The sequence below is a fragment of the Penicillium brevicompactum genome (genome assembly GCF_028827555.1).
Source record: "Penicillium brevicompactum strain IBT 35665 chromosome Unknown utg000006l_segment0_segment0, whole genome shotgun sequence".
NCBI classification, from domain to species: domain Eukaryota; kingdom Fungi; phylum Ascomycota; class Eurotiomycetes; order Eurotiales; family Aspergillaceae; genus Penicillium; species Penicillium brevicompactum.
The window spans coordinates 1,079,042-1,099,429 of NW_026623209.1; the positions used below are offsets into that span (position 1 = coordinate 1,079,042).

The 20,388-nt window shown below is 49.4% G+C and overlaps 7 protein-coding genes across 7 annotated transcripts; 4 read left to right on the top strand and 3 right to left on the bottom strand.

The window, feature by feature from the left end:
• Nucleotides 1-299: 299 nt before the first annotated feature.
• On the top strand, nucleotides 300-3,189 carry N7506_008604 (uncharacterized protein; the record flags this gene model as incomplete). Its single annotated transcript, XM_056957897.1, has 4 exons — nucleotides 300-335; nucleotides 569-925; nucleotides 980-1,215; nucleotides 1,266-3,189. 4 exons carry the CDS (start codon nucleotides 300-302, stop codon nucleotides 3,187-3,189), a joined length of 2,553 nt encoding a protein of 850 aa, XP_056807287.1.
• Nucleotides 3,190-3,418: 229 nt separating this feature from the next.
• N7506_008605 (ubiquitin carboxyl-terminal hydrolase family protein) lies at nucleotides 3,419-5,256 on the bottom strand (the record flags this gene model as incomplete). Its single annotated transcript, XM_056957898.1, has 2 exons — nucleotides 3,419-4,587; nucleotides 4,644-5,256. 2 exons carry the CDS (start codon nucleotides 5,254-5,256, stop codon nucleotides 3,419-3,421), a joined length of 1,782 nt encoding a protein of 593 aa, XP_056807288.1.
• Nucleotides 5,257-5,556: 300 nt separating this feature from the next.
• On the bottom strand, nucleotides 5,557-6,283 carry pre1 (proteasome core particle subunit beta 4; the record flags this gene model as incomplete). Its single annotated transcript, XM_056957899.1, has 4 exons — nucleotides 5,557-5,634; nucleotides 5,689-5,812; nucleotides 5,882-6,131; nucleotides 6,187-6,283. 4 exons carry the CDS (start codon nucleotides 6,281-6,283, stop codon nucleotides 5,557-5,559), a joined length of 549 nt encoding a protein of 182 aa, XP_056807289.1.
• Nucleotides 6,284-6,682: 399 nt separating this feature from the next.
• N7506_008607 (ribosomal RNA-processing protein RRP9) lies at nucleotides 6,683-8,497 on the top strand (the record flags this gene model as incomplete). Its single annotated transcript, XM_056957900.1, has 1 exon — nucleotides 6,683-8,497. The coding sequence occupies one exon, from the start codon at nucleotides 6,683-6,685 to the stop codon at nucleotides 8,495-8,497; it is 1,815 nt and encodes a 604-aa protein (XP_056807290.1).
• Nucleotides 8,498-10,757: 2,260 nt separating this feature from the next.
• N7506_008608 (uncharacterized protein) lies at nucleotides 10,758-12,458 on the bottom strand (the record flags this gene model as incomplete). Its single annotated transcript, XM_056957901.1, has 4 exons — nucleotides 10,758-12,032; nucleotides 12,091-12,183; nucleotides 12,241-12,360; nucleotides 12,420-12,458. The coding sequence occupies 4 exons, from the start codon at nucleotides 12,456-12,458 to the stop codon at nucleotides 10,758-10,760; spliced, it is 1,527 nt and encodes a 508-aa protein (XP_056807291.1).
• A 2,761-nt stretch (nucleotides 12,459-15,219) lies between these two features.
• On the top strand, nucleotides 15,220-18,556 carry N7506_008609 (MDM20/NAA25 family protein; the record flags this gene model as incomplete). The annotated part of the gene is made up of 8 exons (XM_056957902.1): nucleotides 15,220-15,361; nucleotides 15,440-15,723; nucleotides 15,794-15,970; nucleotides 16,062-16,405; nucleotides 16,483-16,759; nucleotides 16,811-17,570; nucleotides 17,638-17,750; nucleotides 17,804-18,556. 8 exons carry the CDS (start codon nucleotides 15,220-15,222, stop codon nucleotides 18,554-18,556), a joined length of 2,850 nt encoding a protein of 949 aa, XP_056807292.1.
• A 389-nt stretch (nucleotides 18,557-18,945) lies between these two features.
• N7506_008610 (60S ribosomal protein eL36) lies at nucleotides 18,946-19,958 on the top strand (the record flags this gene model as incomplete). Its single annotated transcript, XM_056957903.1, has 3 exons — nucleotides 18,946-18,993; nucleotides 19,400-19,585; nucleotides 19,869-19,958. 3 exons carry the CDS (start codon nucleotides 18,946-18,948, stop codon nucleotides 19,956-19,958), a joined length of 324 nt encoding a protein of 107 aa, XP_056807293.1.
• Nucleotides 19,959-20,388: the final 430 nt, after the last annotated feature.

The window sequence follows — 20,388 nt, forward strand, 5'->3', positions numbered from 1 at the left end:
TGAAAAAAAGAAATTCAGCACGCCATTAGCCAGTCGAAGAGCCGTGTATAATCGAGTCGCAAAAAAACGGTAGCTCGAGCGGGCAACTTTTTTTGGTGTTTGCACTGTTTGTTTGGCGATAAGATAGGGTGTCTGCCTCAGGCCCCAGCTGTAGCCGCGATACTGCCACCTGCGACTGTTTCATCTCTCTCGCTGATCTTTTGTTGACCTTCGCTCGATTGATGCGCTTCTCTAGGCTTCCTATCGTTGATCGACTTGATGGTGATGTGGCCGCGATAGTGGCTCAGTGCTCTTGAGATATGGGACGACAAGCTTATTTGAACCGGCTCGCTTTGGTAAGGCCACCATCTGTGAATACACCTTCTACTTGCTTGATTCTATTATTGTTGGACCGAAGAGTCACAATACTGAATTTGTGTTTGCCCCAAATTACCCCAAAGATCGATCGAGATCAAAGAGCTTCCACTTTGCCCCACATCCACAATCACTTTATATTGGAATACATAAGACCCAACATGACTGCACCGTCTTCTCTGGACTCGCAAACTATGGTATTGACTTAATCCAGGGCCGGTCGCCATATGAGGTTCCAGACAATGAAACAGTGGACCCTTCAGCCCCCGTCAGACGGGTCTCCGAAGTTCATGCAGACAATTACATGCAGGAGTATGATGCGCGAGGCCATCCTGTCAATACCGAATCTAGAACGATGGGGAAAGCTCTTCGAAGAGCCAAAAATGACATTCTCTCAACAATGGGAATTGTCGTTAGCAGAGAAGACCGAAATGCTGGTACCCCCAATGAACAGCAAAAGCTCAACCAGATCGCCAGTGAAAATGACTTTGGCTTGGTGATAACCACTCTTGATCAGCTTTTCATTTTCTTTGGCACTTGGTGGACTTCATCACTCACTGGTCGTGTTCAGGTAATTGGATTTGAACAATTCTCGATCTTGATCGGACTGACACCGCAAAAATAGACCTACAAGTACTATGCGCATTCTGCATTGATGAGTGTTATTCAATCGGAACGAGACTCATCAGGGATTCTCAACTTCTATTTCGCAGGGATTCCAGCATGGGCGATGTCAAGTGGATTGGCTATAGCTCGCGAAGGTCCACTGAAACGTATCTTTGTCTCTCTTCGAGACTATGCCCAGCATCTGACCGGCGAGTCACGGGCGGTGCGATCTCTTTTTGGGCTAATCTACACATTGTGAGAATTGATACCCCACAAACCTAAACACATGCTAATCTCAAACTCAGAGCGAGACACTCGGTGCTCATGCTTTCTGTGGAGTTTTATATGTACTCCACACTCCAGTCTCTCTCCCTCGTGTCCCCATATTCCATTCCTGGACTCAAGCTCCTACTTCCATTCGGCACGCAATCTCTGCTGCAGCTGCCTACATTGCCTGCCGATCTCTCTATCCAATCCTTGGGCATATCAGCCGTCGGATTTTTGACGTCTCCCAGTGTTTTGGTCTTTCTATATGGATATTACTTGCGACCACAGCTCGAAGAGCGTATATATCGGCTGATACGTAGACGTCTCCCGAAGCCAAGTCTCCCAGATGAACTTTCTGTCAGAGTGGCCTACGAAGAAAACCTGATCGAATGGGTGGTTCCGAGTCTGGGGCGTAGGTCTGACGAGGAATTGCACCGCTCTAAGCTCACACTTTTCGAAGATATCAAGTGTGAACTAGGGGTGTTCCGACGTTGGGTGTCTTCATTGTTTGGGCTGATATCAAGCAAGTCATCCGATCAGCAAGACCAGCAGTTCTTTAGGGACGAAAGGATTGAGTCTCTGCGGAACTCTTTTGAAATGCTGCGACATGATTCGCACGCAGACGGGCCAAGTGACGCCCAAGCTGCAGCACTCGCACCATCAACCCAACAGCCAACTGGATCCCAATCGCAGGACCAGGAAACCCCTGATATTCTATTGAATCAAGTGCTCACGAACGAAAACCGCATGTCTCAATCACCGGGGGAAATAAGCAATGATTATTTCTCTGAAACGGCAACAGCTGGGCGAGCGAACGGTCTATCAACCACGTCAAACCCGCATAACCAGACAAGTGAATCGCAAAGTGATGAGGTTTCTGTTAGACACCGACAGAACTCACGATCCAGCACTCTCTTCTCTCGCCCGTCTTCTCCGGAAACATCTCCTCCTACTTCACCTCGCGTTCGGGCATCACTCATTCACCAGAACTCCGACCTTGTCACAATGCAGCTTGAGCTTCTGGGGAATCGCAGCCGCAACCCTCAAATTGAAACCTCTGATCATACCCAGGCAGCTGGAAATGCGTTGACAAGTGATGCTCCCTCCCAACCCCAGCAAGCCAGGGTTCCTATGGACGATGAGACCATGGCTCAGGTTGTCCAGGCTATGAGCCAGGCTTTGAGCGTGGCCGCCGCCCAACAAGATTCGCAGAGACGCAGGGCAGCTCATAGTGAGATAATGAGGTTAGCTCTTGGTCAAGCGCTAAACTCACCTCAAACGGTAAACACAGACGGAGCTCCCAATGCCACTGCTAGGGCACCCAATACGGCTGCTACCGAACTCACTGAACCTGAAACCACTTCCCAAAATACGGTTCAAGGGACCCAACCAATCTTTGCCTCGCCGCATTTTGCAACCATGGCAGAAGCCATGGAGGCGATCATTCCAAATATCCTGCCAGACGGCGTTGAAGAGCCAAATGACGAAGAGCCACCCAACGATTCAGATCCCGTCGCAAATACAGAAAATGATGATACTCGTTCTGAGATGCCTGTTGACCCAACCTTGCCCTCCTCTCTCATGCCTGGGCAATCAACGAGTACCTCCGCAGACGCCCACCGCGTTACTCTTCTTTCGGCCTACCCAGTGGACTCACTTGCATCCCACCTCGCTGCTGCAATCAGTGGTATCATACTGGCACCCATTGAATCTCTTTACCTTCGATCATTGACCCAGTCTTGGTTGATCGCAAATCCTTCCTCCACTCCTCTCTCGGGTGCGGGTGTTCATCCTCTGGGCCTTTGGTTCGGAGGTAGAACCTGGTCAGACATAGGTGCCTATACTTGCCGGCTGGTGCTTATGAGAGGTATGCAAGTTGCGATGAGAGCGGGGATTTGGGGTTTCCTGGTTGGATCAACAATGAGAATTGGTAGGAATTTCTGCGGTTGGGGGAAACTGTGAACTGTGTATAGGTCTTTGTTTCCAGGCGTCAACCTTACTTCAAGGTGGTCTCAAGGTCTTCCTAGTAGTCTTGTCATACTGTTTTGGTCTTTACCATAGTAATAGCGGATGAAGTGACATAATTTCGTCATAATTTTAATGATACATCAGATCTGCTCTTGATGAGAACGTATGTAGAAGACATTGGCAATATTAGAAATCAACTCCTCAAGTGTACATCTGTTTCCATCTATGCACGACCCTTTCCTTTCTGCCCAGGGGTCTTGCGTCGTTCCCAAACCATGAGGTATCCTTCACGTGTGAACAAAGTCTCAGTCTCCGTGCCCTTGACAAACAAATCTTGAATCTCGAGCCACTCCGGACTGCGCTGTTGTTGCTGCCCTGTGGATGTTGTTGTCTTTGACTGTGAGTTCTCCACCGACATGGCTTTGTCATGAAGTTGCACAAGCCAAGACACCTTCTCACTGCCACCACCGGCACCGGTAGAGGAACCGCCAGCTCCAGACGCAGCGTTTGTGCCCTTGTCGGCAGCATCATCCATTCCACCAGGTGCGGCAATAGCTGGGTCAAGGATGATGTTTGCCACCAGGTCGTACATAATTGGCTCACCGGGTGACCAGGCTTCCGGGTTTGGCTCAACATACGGAGACATGTCCAGGGATTGTGGTGAAGGGAAAGTGACGATTGTTGGGTTTCGCTCAGAGACGAAGCGATTCTTGCTGAAACGCTTAATGTGGAAGAAAAGGTAAGGGGGGAGAGGATGGAGGAGACGGTGTCGCACGCGATGATCCAATTTCTCGGAAGCCGTGTAGCCGTTGTATTTGTTCAGTAGAGTGGTCAAGGGAATCTGCGGAATGATAGACTCTCGGTTGATAGACTGGAAAAGTGGGGTAGGAGGTAGATCCAATGTCAGAATCATGAAAGGAGTGATCTGACTTTTGATGGTACCAGAGTCGGTAAACACCAAACGGGCATTCTGGGTATCAGAATGAGCGGTGATGGCCTGACTTTCGATCCGCACGCGACCCTGGAACGCCGCATGCACAACACTTGTGGGGTTAGGGGTGGGCTTCTTAGATCCACCCAGAGCAAGGTGGAGGGTGTTCAAGAACCAAGACAAGAAGTCCACTGGGTCGGCTTGATTTGTGAGTGTGAATCGCTTCGAGGACCGCACGGCAATCTCCTGGAGCAGCTCGTGTGGAGATACATGCGACCGGAACGCTTTGGGGTTCCAAAGCTTTCGTACTAGCGTGCTGAAGCGCAGAACGATTTCCGGTGTACCAGGTGTAGGGAAGTTTTGGAGGAGGAAGAAATTGCGGATTGGCAGGACATGCGCCAAAAGTTGAGCCACAACGTTCACGTAGTCATTAGCTTTGATATTGTTCATACCGACAAAGCCTGTTTATTGGAGAGTTAGTTTTCGACTTTCTTAATATTCATTTCTATGGACTCACCTGGTCTGTATCTAGATCCAGACAGATCCCACGCGTTGTGAACTTCCTTGTCCAGCTTGACCACCTCATTTTTGGTATAGTATGGGTCAACCACATACTTGATGTCGTCCAAACTCTTGTTCTGTGCCTCGTATCCTTCTGGTAAGACATAGACCTTCTTTGTGCCGATGTTAATGAAGACGTGGTGTCCGACTTCAAGCGCGTGATAGTACGCATGCGATTTGGGACCTCGACCTTGGAAATATTTGCCGCAGACGAGACATGCGTAGACGTTGATGTTTGACAAACTGACGGAGCATAGTTTCTCGAAATCGAAGTCCAAAATCTGACGGTTGATCGTGTCGAGGTACAGGTCACCGTATCCTTCGATCGGGGCGCTTTGGCGCTTTGGCGCGCTAAGTGCAGACACATTCTCGTCAATATCTAGAGCCTCTGAGGGATCCTTTTCGACCTCTCCAAGCTCTTCTGCTTCTGATTCAGTAGCTCCTTGAACGCCGACCTCTGCGCCATTGGGGAGGCTGTCCGCGCTGGCGTCCTCGACACGCGCTTTTTTGGATGCGGGCGACTCAGAGAAGTCTCGCTCCAAGGGGAGCTCTGCTGGTCTTTTCGACATTATGAGGTGGTTGCGATGAAAGATAGGCGATCACGGAGTTCTTGACTTTCCGAAATGCGTAGGGTGCAAACAAGACAAACAGGTATCGACCTATGACACCACTATTATCCCCCAGCCTGCTTTGTATTAAGTGCTAGATCGTGATGGCATATTAAATTGCTTTCTAGATTTAAGCTTGTCCAAGAATCTACTTTTCACTCGACTTGTTACAGCCTGAATCATGCCGACCGTTTGGAGACTATCTCGGAATCAAATAAAAACGTCATAGGATGCGGTACAAACGCCGTAGTATGTCGACCTTTAAGCACTCCGAACAATCTTATCGTTATCGAAAGGAATCTCTTGCACGCCATCCTTCGTCACCACCTTCACCAGGACCTATGGAAGAAAGAGTTAGCGTGAGTTACTTGAGCGTCGCATTGATAGACTTACGCCCTTGTAATCAATGGGTAGTCGGCGCTTCAGCTCATCTGTGCACAGACCGAGGAGCTTGAGACCCTCCTCGAGCGAGATGTCGGGGTTGTGGTGTTTGTCGAGAATGGAAAGACAGTAGTATCTAGTGGAATCAGCGATGATCGTCTCCGGAGCTCGGTATTACCCAGCATCGAAGAGCAATGGAACATACTGTGCGTAGCCATGAGCGGCATATGGGAGGGGCGCCAATGACGCAAGGTAGTCGACCCAGTACAGATGAGGCTTCTCGCTGACGGGATCTATACCACCAAGCAGCAGGTTTACTGTGTAAGGGCTCCGTGATCGTAGGCTGCGCGCCAGTTCTCCTCGCACGAAATTGGCGACCGCAGAGGGGCTGAGTTCGGTGTCGTTACGCATACTGTAGAGCGCGGCGTTGGCTTGGATGTATTCGGCGAATTGGACTAGCCAAGGTAGCTGGTTAGTGTCTTGTTTGTCTTGGTGGAGCAGCGTACATACCGGTATCTCCAGACTCTCCGGAGAAAGCCATGAGTGTGTGCTTGTTCAACTGCCTCGTCTTATCATCTTCGGCCTTGAGAACTGTCGGGCCTCTCATTGCGGCCTTGGAAGCGGCGAGAATGACAAAGTCCTTGCCGGCGATACCCAAAAGAACCTCCCTGTTCACAGCTGTCAATGATCATGTTCGGACAGGATTTCATCAAAAATGAACATACATGTTTGCGGTATAGGAGAGATTTAATCAGAAAAGAGCAAAGTAAGTAAAGTAATCAAGACGAAGGAGAGTAGAGGTCAAGTGAGGAGCTCCAGGCGTCAAGCTCACCGCGCGGCTGCCGTCAGGTCAGCTATCGGCTAGCTGAGTCAGCCACCGCTTTTTTTTGGCAGAAAAAAAAAGATGGAAGTTTTGATCTCCGCAACCCGAGTCCTTTGAGAACGCCATACTTCCGATTTCTCTCCAACAGAAATCAGGAAGCGACAGGTTCGACAATCGGTCGCCATGTCGTCGTTTTTTACTGTACCAAACGCCCAGCGCAAGCGGAAGAGAGACGACCGCGCTGCACCCCCAGGATCGAAGAAACGAGGTGGGGACTCTAAAGCCGATGCTGGTCGACGCACCGAGAGAGAAGATTCAATTTCCGGCAGTGATCTCGATGATGATGCTGGAATTGACTCACCCGAGTCAGGCGACGAGAGTGGATCCGACTCAGAAGGCGAAACCGCCGCGGATCGAAGATTGAAGCTTGCTGAACGCTACTTGGACAACATCAAAGGAGAGGTCGACGAAGCTGGATTTGATGCCGCGGATATTGATCGAGACTTGATCGCCGAACGACTCAAGAAGGACGTGGATGAATTCAAAGGACGGACGTTCCGTCAAATCGCCTCGAAATTAGCCATTCCTACTGCACCACACTCGTTTTTCCGCTCTGATACCCAGTCAACCACCAATATCGCAGTTCACGCACCATTCGTCTACACTGTGTCCAAGGATAAGACCTTGACAAAGTGGGAATTAGCCACACCCATCGTACCAGGTTCGACAGAAACGAACGGTGATAAGGACACTTCCAAGCGCCCTCCGCGTCCTCAGCGCAAGAAGCCCAAGCGGGTTGGTTATGCTCGGGGTTTGCGCAAGGTTGGTGAGTCGGACGAGGAGCAAGGGCACACAGGACCCATTATCTCCATTGCCGTCTCTCCTTCTGGGAAGTTTGTGGCTACCGGTGGAGCGGACAACAAACTCATCATCTGGGATGCAGCAACTCTGACACCATCCAAGACCTTTTTGCAACACAGGGACTCTGTTTGCAGTTTGGCTTTCGCACGTCACATTTCCACTATGAGCTCCGGAGAACAATTATTCTCTGGGTCCTATGATCGTACAATTAAAACATGGTCCATCAGCGGAGCGGGCCACGCCTACGTTGAAACACTATTCGGTCACCAGGATCATGTTACTGGTGTTGCTGCTATGACTATTGATGAATGTGTCAGTGTTGGTGCTCGGGATCGCACAGCCCGTTTGTGGAAGGTCGTCGACGAAACACAGCTCGTGTTCCGCGGCGGTGCCGCAAAGAGCGCGCCTTACCAGGACAACAATATCGACTGTATTGCTCCTCTTCCTCCGAATCACTTTGTCACTGGATCAGACTCCGGCTCTATCTCGCTCTGGTCAATCCACAAGAAGAAGCCCCTCTACACCGTCCGCCAGGCTCACGGCGTGGACCCGGTTCCCCCTCTGGATGTGATCTCCCCCGAAGCCGATGAAGAGACCGCTGCCCACAATGCCCGTCACATGCGCCCCACCCCTCGCTGGATCACTGCGCTCGCCACTCTTCCCGGTACCGACGTTGTTCTCAGTGGAAGCTGGGACGGTTGGGTTCGCGCATGGCGCATTTCAGATGATAAGAAGACCATTATTCCTCTTGGCCCCATTGGTGCCGGCTCTGTTGGAGATGTCACTCCAGACACCCCCTCACAGCAGCTCAACCAGACTCTTGCACTTGATGGTACCCCGGGTTTGGACCAAAAGGAACCCGAGCCTTTGATCAAGGGCGTTATCAACGATATTGCCGTCTTTGAACGTCGCCCTGAATCCGATCTACCTGGCGCTGATGCGAAATCCAAGCTGGCTTGCAAGAACGAGCCCCGTGGCGTGTCCATCGTCGCTGCGGTTGGCAAAGAGCACCGATTGGCTCGCTGGAAGTGCTTCGAAAACACCTTTTACGAGGGAGCGACTTCTGGGGGACGCAACGGCGCTGTCGTGTTTGAAGTTCCATTCACCACTAATGAACCTGTGGAGGCTGGTGTATAAATTCTTGTTCATAATTTATCTCGATCCTGGTCACCGATTGAGAATAAAATGGGGAGCGTTGCTCGGGGTCAGGTGTATTTGGAGTCAGATCTGTGTATTTCTACCATTTTTGCATATGTACCGGGTTACTTCCAAGGTTCGGTGCATTGAAATCAACTATATCCTTCCAAGCAGCTCTTTAGTATGTATGAAAGCAAGGCACCTAACTCAATTCAAGACAGGAAGGCAAGAAATCGATGATGTGCCTAATCGCCGTCGGAACGGCTTACCCGTGCACAAGTTCGCTTTCCGATGTGGAAGGTCTCTCCTTTTCTAAGACCTAAATCCCAGGCTTGGAAATGAATATTGTCATGTAAGCTTAAAGAGCATATAAGATCTGCTGCGATCGTTGTATCTAATATTTGCAATGTTCCAAGGTTTTGGTCTTTAACCGGCAAAGTGAAGGTGGAATCATGACTACACACGCTTCACAAACTCGGGAAGATATGTCCTTGAAAAATGCTATTGCTCGGTTTCCGCACGGAAGACGTGCTTCCAAGGCATGCTCATACTGCCAGTCGCGCAAGGTGCGTTGCAGTGCATTGCGCAGCAGCTTTCCCTGTACAAACTGCCAACTTGATGGAGTGGAATGCAAGATCAGAGGCAGACGCAAAGTGTAAGTATCGAGATTCGACATTGTATGTTCGCACTCACTTATATTTCTGTGGATTCAAGTGCAAATCGAAAGATCAAGAGCTTTTATATGCCCATTCCCTGGGCCATCAATAATCACGAAGAATCCACTTCCCTCCAGTCATCAAAACCAGACATCAAACCGAAACTTCTGGCAGACAAAGATCCAAACAGACCTTGGACTCGGGAACTGGAAAAAACAAAATCAAGCGAAGTTACTCTTCAGTCACCATCATCAAGCCCACCAGCCATGACATTCGAACCAAGCACAAGCCGAACCCAACATGGCCACATGCATCACAACTATATCCAATGGAATCCACTCCATATCGGCGCAGACGACTTCGACTATTTGTTGAAGAAGGGTGCGTTTACAATACCACATACAGGCCTACGAAATGCCTTACTGAAAAGCTATATCGATTATGTTCATCCTCACCTGCCGATGTTAAATCTCAATGACTTTCTCTGGAGAATCCAAAAGAATGACGGGACACACTGCATCAGTCCCCTTCTATTTCAAGCAGTCATGTTCGCCGGCGCATCATTCGTGGACCTCCAATATCTCCACCTAGCCGGGTACCAAGACCGAGATAGTGCTCGCAGAGTATTCTTTCACAGGACACGACTCCTGTTTGATTTTGATATGGACATGGATAGAATTTCCATTGTCCAGTCCCTTATTCTAATGTCTTACTGGCATGATTTTCCAGAAGAAAAAGACTGTCGACACTGGCTGGAGATTGGGTTATCGTTAGCTCAGCGACTAAGTCTGCACAGAGACCCGACAGGGTCGGCTTTGACATCTCAATGCTCAAAGATGAGAAAACGGCTGTGGTGGAGTATATGTGCATGTGACGAATGGATCTCCGTGCGAACGAGTCGTCAAAACCTGATCTCAAAGGCTGAATATGATGTCCCGATGCTGTCTCTTGATGATTTTGATCTGGATTCATTTCGACCAGAGCTGAATTCTCTCGGTTTGGGGGATTCGTGGTATTTACACTATCCTCGAGATATTGCTGTGAACTTCATCCAACGAGTGGCATCATGGCCTCGATTCAGCCACAAATGGCCACAGCTCAAGTCCCACTCACTGGATGGCTACCTTGTTGTTGATAATTTGCAATGGCAAGCTTGAATGCCACGGTGTCGAGCTTATTCATGTCGACATGCTACCTCAAGACAGAGACCTCGGAAGCGTTCATTGAAGATAGCAACCTTGGAATAAAAAGACGTTACTACCATCTTTCAGTATAAGTATACATTCTCATCATGCTTCTACCTGGTCTACATGAATCATGGTCCAAGGCAGTAGGAAGATAGTGTCACGCATTGTGCATGTCTTCTCGAACTTTTATTAGGAAGGTATGATGAATGAACTATGCAGACGGAGCACAGCTGGAGTAAAGCTGAGGGTTTCTTTGGGATATCAAAATAGCAAAAAGCACAAAAAAAAGCCAAAGTTATGTGTCTACCTGACACCAAAACGCCGCGCTGAAATCAGAAAATCAAGAGATGAGAAGTTTTTGAAGAGACCGACCTATGACAGAATAACACCAATGCCATGGCAGTGAAAGAAATCATCTCAATACGGAGAAAACCGGTTGTTCCGCCGATGCGTGTTCCTTCTCACAGGACCGACGGGCTGGTCATCATCAGAATCATCGAGGGATATCGCATTTCCAACCGATCCACCGGTGCGCCCTATTGATCGAGCGGGTCGAGGAGGTGGCGAGCTCGAAGAATTCGATTCGGATTCTTCGATCTCGTCGGAATCAGGAATAATCGGCCGCCTATTCCTGGCCCTTGCCGAGGATAGGTCGTCCGTTGCTGAGGTACCGCTTGCTCTAAGCCAAGAAGCCTCACTCGGAGCTCGAAAGTTCTGAGACCGTGCTGCGGACGGCATTTGGCGTTGACGAGAAGGCATAACCTGAACATCCTCTTCGTCGGAGTCATCGTCCCAAATTTGGACATCTCCTTCTTCATTTCCTGACTCGTCTGAGTCCTCTTCGATCTGTGAATTGGCATTTCTCCACTGTAACAGCCCATCCGTGCTAGGAGGTTCATCTTCATCGTTATCGTCATCCACAGCTGTGCCGGTGGAAGGTTCTGAATCCAAATCATAGGCCTCGCCACTCACGTCGTGCTCATGATGGTCGACGAAAGAGCTTGTGGGTGGACCCGCAGATTCATCATCATCAATGAAGGGATCGTCCTCATCATATTCATTTTCTCCCTCATCTTCCTCGTCTGAGTAGTCATCCTCGCCATGTTCGTAACCGTTGGCAAAGTACTCTGGATTATGAAGATGTGCATCATTTGGTCTTCTGAGACCGGATGGGCCTCGTCCAGCGAGTGCAAGCAGAGCATCCTGTGCGCTGGGCAGACGCCCCAGTGTGATAGGAATGCGCGTCCTGTCATTATCATCAGGACCTGGGTGATGCCCTACAAAGGTCCGCCAAGGGTCGCCACCGGTCTCTTCGCCCTGGTCGTCATCCTCTGACTCAATTTCACTTTCACCTGCACCGTAATACGATTCCGCGCTGATGTCTGAGTCTGAATCCGCGGGCGACCCTCGATATTCGTAGCCGCATCCTGCGCAGGTATCCCCTTCTTCGAGCTCCCACGCGCAGTGTGGGCATCGAACGACTCCATCGTCAACATCGATGACAGGTTGCGGGACCGCAGCTTTGGGTCTGAAAAGGCCACCAAACAGACCACCACGGGTTGGATGATTGTTCGCTTTATCCTCTTCCAATCTGGCTGCTTCTTCCGTTTGGTTCTTGAGATGTTCCTTGGTGGTTTCTCCTTTGTCCAGCATTTCTGCGCGGTTTGTGAACATGTGCACCATAGTCCGAACCTAAATACGCATTTTGGTTAGATCAAAGAGTCGGGTCGTAGATTGTTGGTGTACTGACCAAGTAGGCTGGCGCCGGTTGTGTTTTGACGGGCGCTCGACAATCCGGACATGTTCGCTTGGTTTTTCCGCCGGCAAACCAAGATGTTAAACACTGGCGGGGCATGGTCAGCACATATGATCGAGAGCGCATATCAATGTAAGAACGAACCGAATAGCAGAACGTGTGGCCGCAGGCGAGGGTGAAGGGCTCGTAGAGGGGTCGGATGCAGATACCACATTGTATCAGGGTGCGAAGATCATCGACGTGGCCTTGTAGGGTGTGTTCAAGCTAGATAGCACGCGTCAGTCTTGGGATTTTCTTTGGAGCACGCGCGGGAAGTGCCTTACACCGGATGTTTCGGCCTCAGCGGTACACCTTGAGGCCATGGTTGAGGTCCGAAGCTTTTTCAAAGGTTGGGTGTGCCAAGATGAGCCTTCTCATCAGTCAGACTGGGTTCAAGGTTTCTGTGAGTGACGGCGCGCGCGTTCGGACAGGATGCGGGTGGGGTCTCGGGAAGCAAATTATTTGAGAGGCAAAATGAGGCCTACGAGTTGCGCCAAAGACAATGCCAACAAAACCAGGTTATTGAGTAGGGTGGCGCTCCTTTCTGGGCACGAAATGAAGTGAGATCCAACCAGTCCAAGGACTTCTAAACTCTTTATGTGAGGAAGCTAGGGTGAATATGTTATTTGCAGCCTCAGGCGCTACTATCACATAATCACCGAAGGCCCCGGGGGCATCAACAACCTTGGAAATGACTCGTCACTTTGATCTGACTCTTCATTAGTATGTATTGAGTTCATATACGGAGTCCCGCTAGCTATGATACATGTACGGGGTAGGGGCGCTAGCTAATATGAATCTATTTTGCTGCTTCAGCGTCATCTATATAAATTGCTTGCCGTCCCCACCCTTGCGTTGGACGGCTCGCTACTCTATACATACTTCATGTCTTTCCATGCTGCTATTTAACACGCTCTTCCAAGGTTACGGAGTCGATCTGATATATATACCGAGACTTTTACAGTCCAAGCCAGGTACCCTTGGCTCCATATCCCGGATGAATGTTCGAATTCAATCTAACATTGGATGGTGACATGACGAGTCCTCAATGAACTTTTTGGTCTTCCTTCACATCATATATTTCTGCCATGAGGAACAAAGAGTGGGAGAAGAAAAATCGTGTATCTACTTGGACACCAAATTATGAACTTCGGAATCTAGCCAATATGATGTTCTCCAGCTTGGTCAGCCATACGAGCGTGAGAACCCGCAGGGCTGTTACCTGCTTGATTTGCGCTACAACAGATATCTCTAGGTATTCCGATAGCGCCTTGTTGGGCTTACAGGCACCTGGGCAGGAGATTGACCTCGCATCATATATTATAACTCGGTGCCTGATCTGAGCCCAAAATAGCGCCTTACGATTCGGTCGGTACAGTATGTCTTGAACCTCAGGGTTCCAAGTAATTTTAGCCAACAAGCATGTTACTAGAATTAGTTTACTTTCCAAGATATGCTGAAAATAATCCAATGTAATTTTAAACCCGACAGCCTGAATTTTACATGTTCTACCAGTACACTTTACTGGGAAACAAGATGCTTAGAACATAGTGCATCTAGATGGGACGACCCGCGACGATCTCCGCGCCAAGACTGCGGATCCCCAATTCTTCCTCCAACGACCTCTGCTCCAATCAACTTTAGCTGACCTCCGATCTGCTCCTCAACCACTTACGCATACTTCACATCATCGCAATAATTCTCGGTGACTACACCACGACGGTAACACACCACAATCAGTAGCCATGGCGGACGAGTCTACACAAGGAGACGACCACGACAAGACCTGGAAGAAAGCAGAGAAGAAGTTCACACAGTACGTTGAAACATCAATTTCCTCTTGATTGAGACTTCCCCCGCGTTCCGCTCCCCTGGATGGCCTTTTTTCGGCTCGTGACTGTCACTGGCGCTCACTGGTCTCCCATGCAATATGACATCCATGGGGGCACCAGGGAAAAGCTCCACGGGTCAAACAGTCCGAGCAGATGGTTCCCTATCTACCAAATCGTGCCAGACTTGCCTATATCATCGTCTAATATGGACTGTAGCAAACATGCGAGCCAGTATTACGATCCGTGCCAGGATTTTGCGGACCGGAGTCTAAAATGTATGAAGCGAAATGCCTTTGACCGAGAACTGTGTCACGACTATTTCCAGTGAGCCTCACCGTTATCCAAGCGCTGTGAAGGTGGCTGAGATACAGCCACCATTTAGCCCGCAAATTCTTCGTCAAGATCTGGACTAACCATTGTTCTACATAGAGCTTACCGTGATTGCAAGAAGAATTGGGTGAGTTCGGAGTGGTCCGTTTGCTACTTGCCAACCCTGGTGAATGACGCTATAGCAAATACAAACAGTCTCATTCATCTTCAAACACTGACAACTTCTACAGCTCACTCAGAGGAAAACCTCTGTACCCAATAAAGACTAAGGTTTAGCCTGGTCTTTGGAACTGTGTTAACCCAGGACCATCCTTGTTACTCAATACCTAGTTCCTACCCATTTCCCACCTGTATATTAGCATGCAATGTTCTTCAAACGCCCTGGAGCCTTTTGGTCCACCAAATCTATTGATTAGACATTGTTTTTTGAGCTGGGATAAATTTCAAACATCAAAACATTAGTCGTAATGTGCCCAGACAAACCGCCGAAGGATCACATCTGACCAGTCGGGACAAGCCAAATGTCAATAGGGCTGCGGGATGTGGATTATTTCTCTGGTGTATACAAAAACAGAATTAAGACCTCAGGGGTAACGAGGGTAATGAGTATAAACCTAATTCTTTCATCGGAGCAAGTAATACTTCCGTATAAAATTTAATGTTATGCATGATAACGTCACGTGGGCGGAGCTCCGAAGCTTGGTTTCCTGCCGGCAGTATACCTGCCCGGATGTGGGGAGGGACCTACCGCCTTTCGGTGTGCTTCCTTCCCCGCCAAAAATAAAAGTGACCGAAGTTGTACCCAGAGCTTCTCCAGAACCTCATACCCTTTCGGTGTTTGTCGTGTCTTGCGAGGTAACCTGACCCCATACCAATCCTGGGGATCTGAAGTTACCCAGCTCGAATCGAGCATATCGTCAAGATGAGCTCCGCAAATGACGCGGTTTTTGTACGCCGCAATAACCAAGTACAAGATGCCATTGACTCGCAGAACATGAAGCAGGCTTTGCAGCTCATCGAGAAGCGAATCAAGAAAGGCGAAAGCACCCATTTCCTCAAGGCAAGTCATACTGATCTCGTTGACTCGATTCCTGCTGCCCCGATCAAACCTTTCTGAAAACCGCTAACGCATGTATCGCAAGCTCAACAGGTCTGGAAGGCGCATATCCTCTTCAGCCACACGGACGAAGCCCACAAGAAGCGAGGAGTTGAAGAAACCCTACAGCTGTGCAAAGCGGAACCAGCCATATCAGATCTAGATTCCCTGGACATACTCCACCGGACACTGCAGAAGATGAATGAGCACACCGAGCTTCGCAGTGCCATCTGGGAGAAAGCAGCAAAGGCAAAGCCCCATGATCAGGATCTCCAGTTGAGATGGTTCTCATTAGGATTCGAGGCTGCTGACTGGAAGACAGCCCAGAAGGTGAGTCGACGCGTGACATGAGGATGTCAAGAAAACACCAGATGACTGACAATTGGATCGGTCCGTTTAGGCTGCTATGAGTCTCCAGAAGAACTTTCCGCGGGAGAGGAAGTATTACTTCTGGGCCATCTTTTTGTGCCATCTCGTATCACAGGACCCAACAAGTTCTGAAATGGATCGCAAACTTTTCGGTACCCTTGCCTATCGGATGATCTCGAAAGCAGCTGCCGATGTTCCCTCTGACCAGGTATGTGATCATTTCCCAAACCCTATATAGGTCCTCTGTGACGGAAATTCGAAACAACACCTGGGAAATGACTGACAATCAATGTGCACAGACCCAATTGCTCAGCGCGCCAAGAGCTCTCCAAACCAGCGAGGAGTTATTCTTCCTTCTTCGGATCTACAAGTGCCAAGAGCGTTGGACCGAGTCTGTGCAGATCCTGAACAGTGAAAACGTTGGCCTCGGCTCTCGTATCGCCAACAACGACCGGATTTTCATGCTTGAGAAGGTCCATTGTTTAGGAAGCGCTGGTCTCTGGCAAGATGCGCTTGCTTACTCAAAGAGCCTTCTCACGGTGCCAGACAACGAAAACGGCCGCCAGGCTTTGAAAGAGCGCGATGACTGGAAGATCTGGAACTTACTCATCGCAGTACCGCGCAGCCTGCCCGAAGAAAAAGGGTGAGTACTCTCATAATTCTGTTGTGCGCAGATTGACTGTTGAAGTTCCAGCTAACATGTTGCTTTTCACTCCGCAGGCTAGTTTCCGATATCCAGCAGCACATTGAAAAGTTTATTGCATTTGATCCGACCTCTCGCAATGCGCACATTGCTCTCATGGATGTCATGTTGACCGGCCTCAAACAAGGCGAACGGACGGAAGACGACTTGGTTTCGGCTTGTCATACCTATTTCGATGCAAATAAATCCAAGCTCCACGCCTTTATGGATCTGCGAGGTATTATGGAGACCCGTGATGCGGCTGTGGTAGACCGAATCACCAATTATTGCGTTGAGAGTGTTCAAGAAACACCTGTGAGTGTCAGTCTGTGTGATTGAATGATTGCAAACTAATGAATATTGAAGGACAACGTCATTCCGTTGATCAATGCATACAAGCTACGCTACCATGCACAGATCTCTGGAAAAACGCATTCGTCCAAATCCAGCGCTGAAGGTCTTGTCAAAAAGTGTATCGAACTTTACAATGCATGTTCACCCCAGATTCCGAAAATGGGGACAGATGAACAGGGAGATGCTGCCGCAATGGAAAGCCGCCCGGTGGACGACTTCTGCATCATTGCTGCTATGACTCTTATCACCTTCAACGAAACTGGAGAACCCTCAAGCAAGATTAGTAAAACTGCTCTTATCCGTGCCGCGGGTCTTTTGGAGCAGCTACTGGTCAAGTCGCCCCATCACTCCGGGGCAATCCTGGTTTTGATTCGTATTTACCTCCTTCTCGGTGCTGGTTCAATTGCCTTGAAGATGTTTGGCAGGCTGTCTATCAAGCAGATCCAGTACGATTCGGTTGCCCATAATCTTTTCACTCGTCTTGCCACGATTCATCCACACCAAGGGCCCCCCATCGAAGGCGCGGATTACAAGGACTTTGACCCACAAGCTGCGTTCGTTAAAGCTCTTGATTTCTATCGATCCGCCACTATCACCGTCGGACACCACATGAGCAAGGGACTCAATGACGGATCGTACGTTAACTTGGAGGACACGGTCGCGCTCAGAGATCAACTCAGAGACAGCGTTTCTCGGAGGATGTGGGCTCTTGATGTTCGACGAATGCAAAGACTTACAAAGGGAGAGCATTTGAGCTTCCACGAGGATGTCGGTACGTAATTGTCAACTACTCACTTCACTCCTATTCCTGGACGAAATGGATACTCACAATCTCGCAGCCCAAACAGCGTCACCAATCCACGACAATCGGACGTACGATGCCTTCCCGAACTTTGATCGTTTTGACCAACCGACGCTTGAGCAGTACCTACGCCCAGGCCCGCTTCCTAAGGTCAGACCTCGTACCAGAGACTATTTGTACGATGGATGCTAACTACAATGTAGGAAACTTGGCTCTCAGCAGCCCGGGTTACCGACCGACTGTTTAGTGTTCTCAAAAGCATTAGCCTTCAAAAGCCAGTCGACCTAAGCCTCGAGTTGCCTGCCATCGGTGATCTGTCTCTTTCCGAGACAGAGTCAGATCAGACCGTTGCCGAGAAAGATGTAGCCAAGGTTCATGCGGAACTGCTGAAGGTCGCACACTTCATGGCTGGATCCAAGAGCTACACTACCGTCCAAATTGAGGGTGTCCTCGGCCTGATGGAAGATTGGCTCAAATCCAAGAAAGAAACTCTCGCCCTCGATGACAATAAGAAGTCTACTCTTCTCTCAGAGACCGCCATAGGATTCGCTTCAGCTACTCCAGGCGCGCCGACTTGGGAATACTTCCACACCATCTGGACCCTCGTGGAGACTCTCCAAGCTATTCAGAAGGTGGTGGATCTGGACTCCCGCAAGGCTATTAAGACCACCAAGCTTCCTACTGAACAAATGAAGCGAGTTCAGACGCTAGTTTCCGAAGTCTTTGAAGCTGTTCGCTCCAACACTCGGGCTCTGAAGCAGGGACTCGCCGAAACAGCAACTCTCAGCACCTTGATTGACCTTGTCAACCAAGGTGATCCGACCGATGAATACGAGAAGCCTTTGCAAGATGTGCTGAGCAGCATGACTGACGAGTCCACCCTCGAAGTGTTCTGTGGGGAGCTGAGAGAAAGCTGGGAGGAGGCACTGGATGGAGTGTTGGCTGTCAAACTTTGATGGTGGGACTCGAGCAATGTACGAAATGACTCATGTGCCTATGAAAATCTCAAACTCGAATACATGTACCCATACGAATCAAGCATAACTATTCAGTTAGTCCGCTTACTTGAATATGAATTAAAACCTTGGAACCCTGAAGAGTCAAGTACAAAGCGCCAAGACATTTCCATGGGAATCCGCTCTGGCCTGAGGTGTCAAATTGTGTCCCCACTAGTCCTAAATTGGAAATGCAACCTAGCCCTAGCCCTAGCCTTTCTCGCCTACCGCACCAACCAGCGCCAAGACCCCATTTTGCGGTTCCAGGCAAAAGAACAGGCGATTTTCACACGGCTCACTCACTCCTCCTCGACAACCTCCGCCAACCCCTTCAGTCAACAACCGCCGAGATGGTGCAAGAACGCTCCGGACTCATCCTCGGTCTCAACCACGGTCGTGTACGTTTCGTCTTTCTTTCCCCATGTTACTGGGCCTTTTGAATCCTCGAGATCTCCCCGTTCAGTCTATCGGTTCATTCAAGGCCAATCGGGCCATGGTTCATCGCGAAAACAACAAGAAACGAGAAAAAGAAATGGATCACAATCATCTCGACAAACGGGAAAGAGGAAGAGCACGTTTGGAAAAATTGAAGATGGGTGGAACTTTTTTCCCAAATTCGATTCGGGATTCGACATTCGACATTCGACACATGACACCCATACTCGACTTCGACACATCACTACCAAATGACCACACATTGAATGAACCAACAAACCAATTTGAGACATGAACAGGGGAGACTTGGGGTGGACTTTTGGCTGTGGTATTCACGACCTAAACATGTACTGACTGCTTTTGATACAGCCCACGACCGCTCTGAACACCCCCAAGACCCGCATCAGCCGGTCCAAGGGTAAGAGCTCTCGTCGCACCGCCTTCGTCCGCGAAATCGCCCAGGAGGTCGTCGGTCTCGCTCCCTACGAGCGCCGCATCATTGAGTTGCTGCGCAACGCCCAGGACAAGCGTGCCCGCAAGCTCGCTAAGAAGCGCGTACGTTTTTACACCCAACCTTTCAATCGGTTTAAATTGGCTGGCTCCTTTCTGAGGATCATATCGGTTTGGTGGAAATTTGGTCTTGATATGCGTGATGGGGTTGTCTGGGCTTCACAAGTCGATCATGAGGCTGTCGTCAAAGGCCGATTGCACTTGCGTAGTTCCATGCAACCACAATATCGCATCTCGAACCATCCAACCCCGGACCATGTGATACTTGTGGACCGGAGACAGTCAAAGCAGACTTCGAACTCGAGACATTTACTAACAACAAATTTAGCTCGGTACTTTCGGCCGCGGCAAGGCCAAGGTTGAGAACATGCAGAAGGTCATTGCTGAGTCTCGCCGCGCCCAGGCTGCTGGTCACTAAATGTCTCCAACCGTTCCTGTTTTTACATCGTTTTAACGACTCGACGCACAAAAAGCGTGATTCTCGGATCGGAAAGGGGGTTTTGTGGCCACTGGGTGTGCATGAAGGGGAAGGCAAACATGGGATTCCATTAGTGAAACCATAATGAAAACAATTTCTCAACCAGTTCATGATATTTCCTCCGATATCTCCATTTTACGATGCATGATTCATACCGAGGTACTCCGTACTCCGTATAACTGGAGACAACTTTCGATATACGAACACCGACCATCTACTTGCATCCATGAATGGGCTACTGGCTACTGCCTATTGCGCTTGACATTTTGTTCTCAGCATTGCCCCAAATCACCATTCATGGTGCAACATATGATAGCCAAGTTGCATTAGATGCCCCGTCCCTACGTAGATATGATATAGTCCGTGAGTT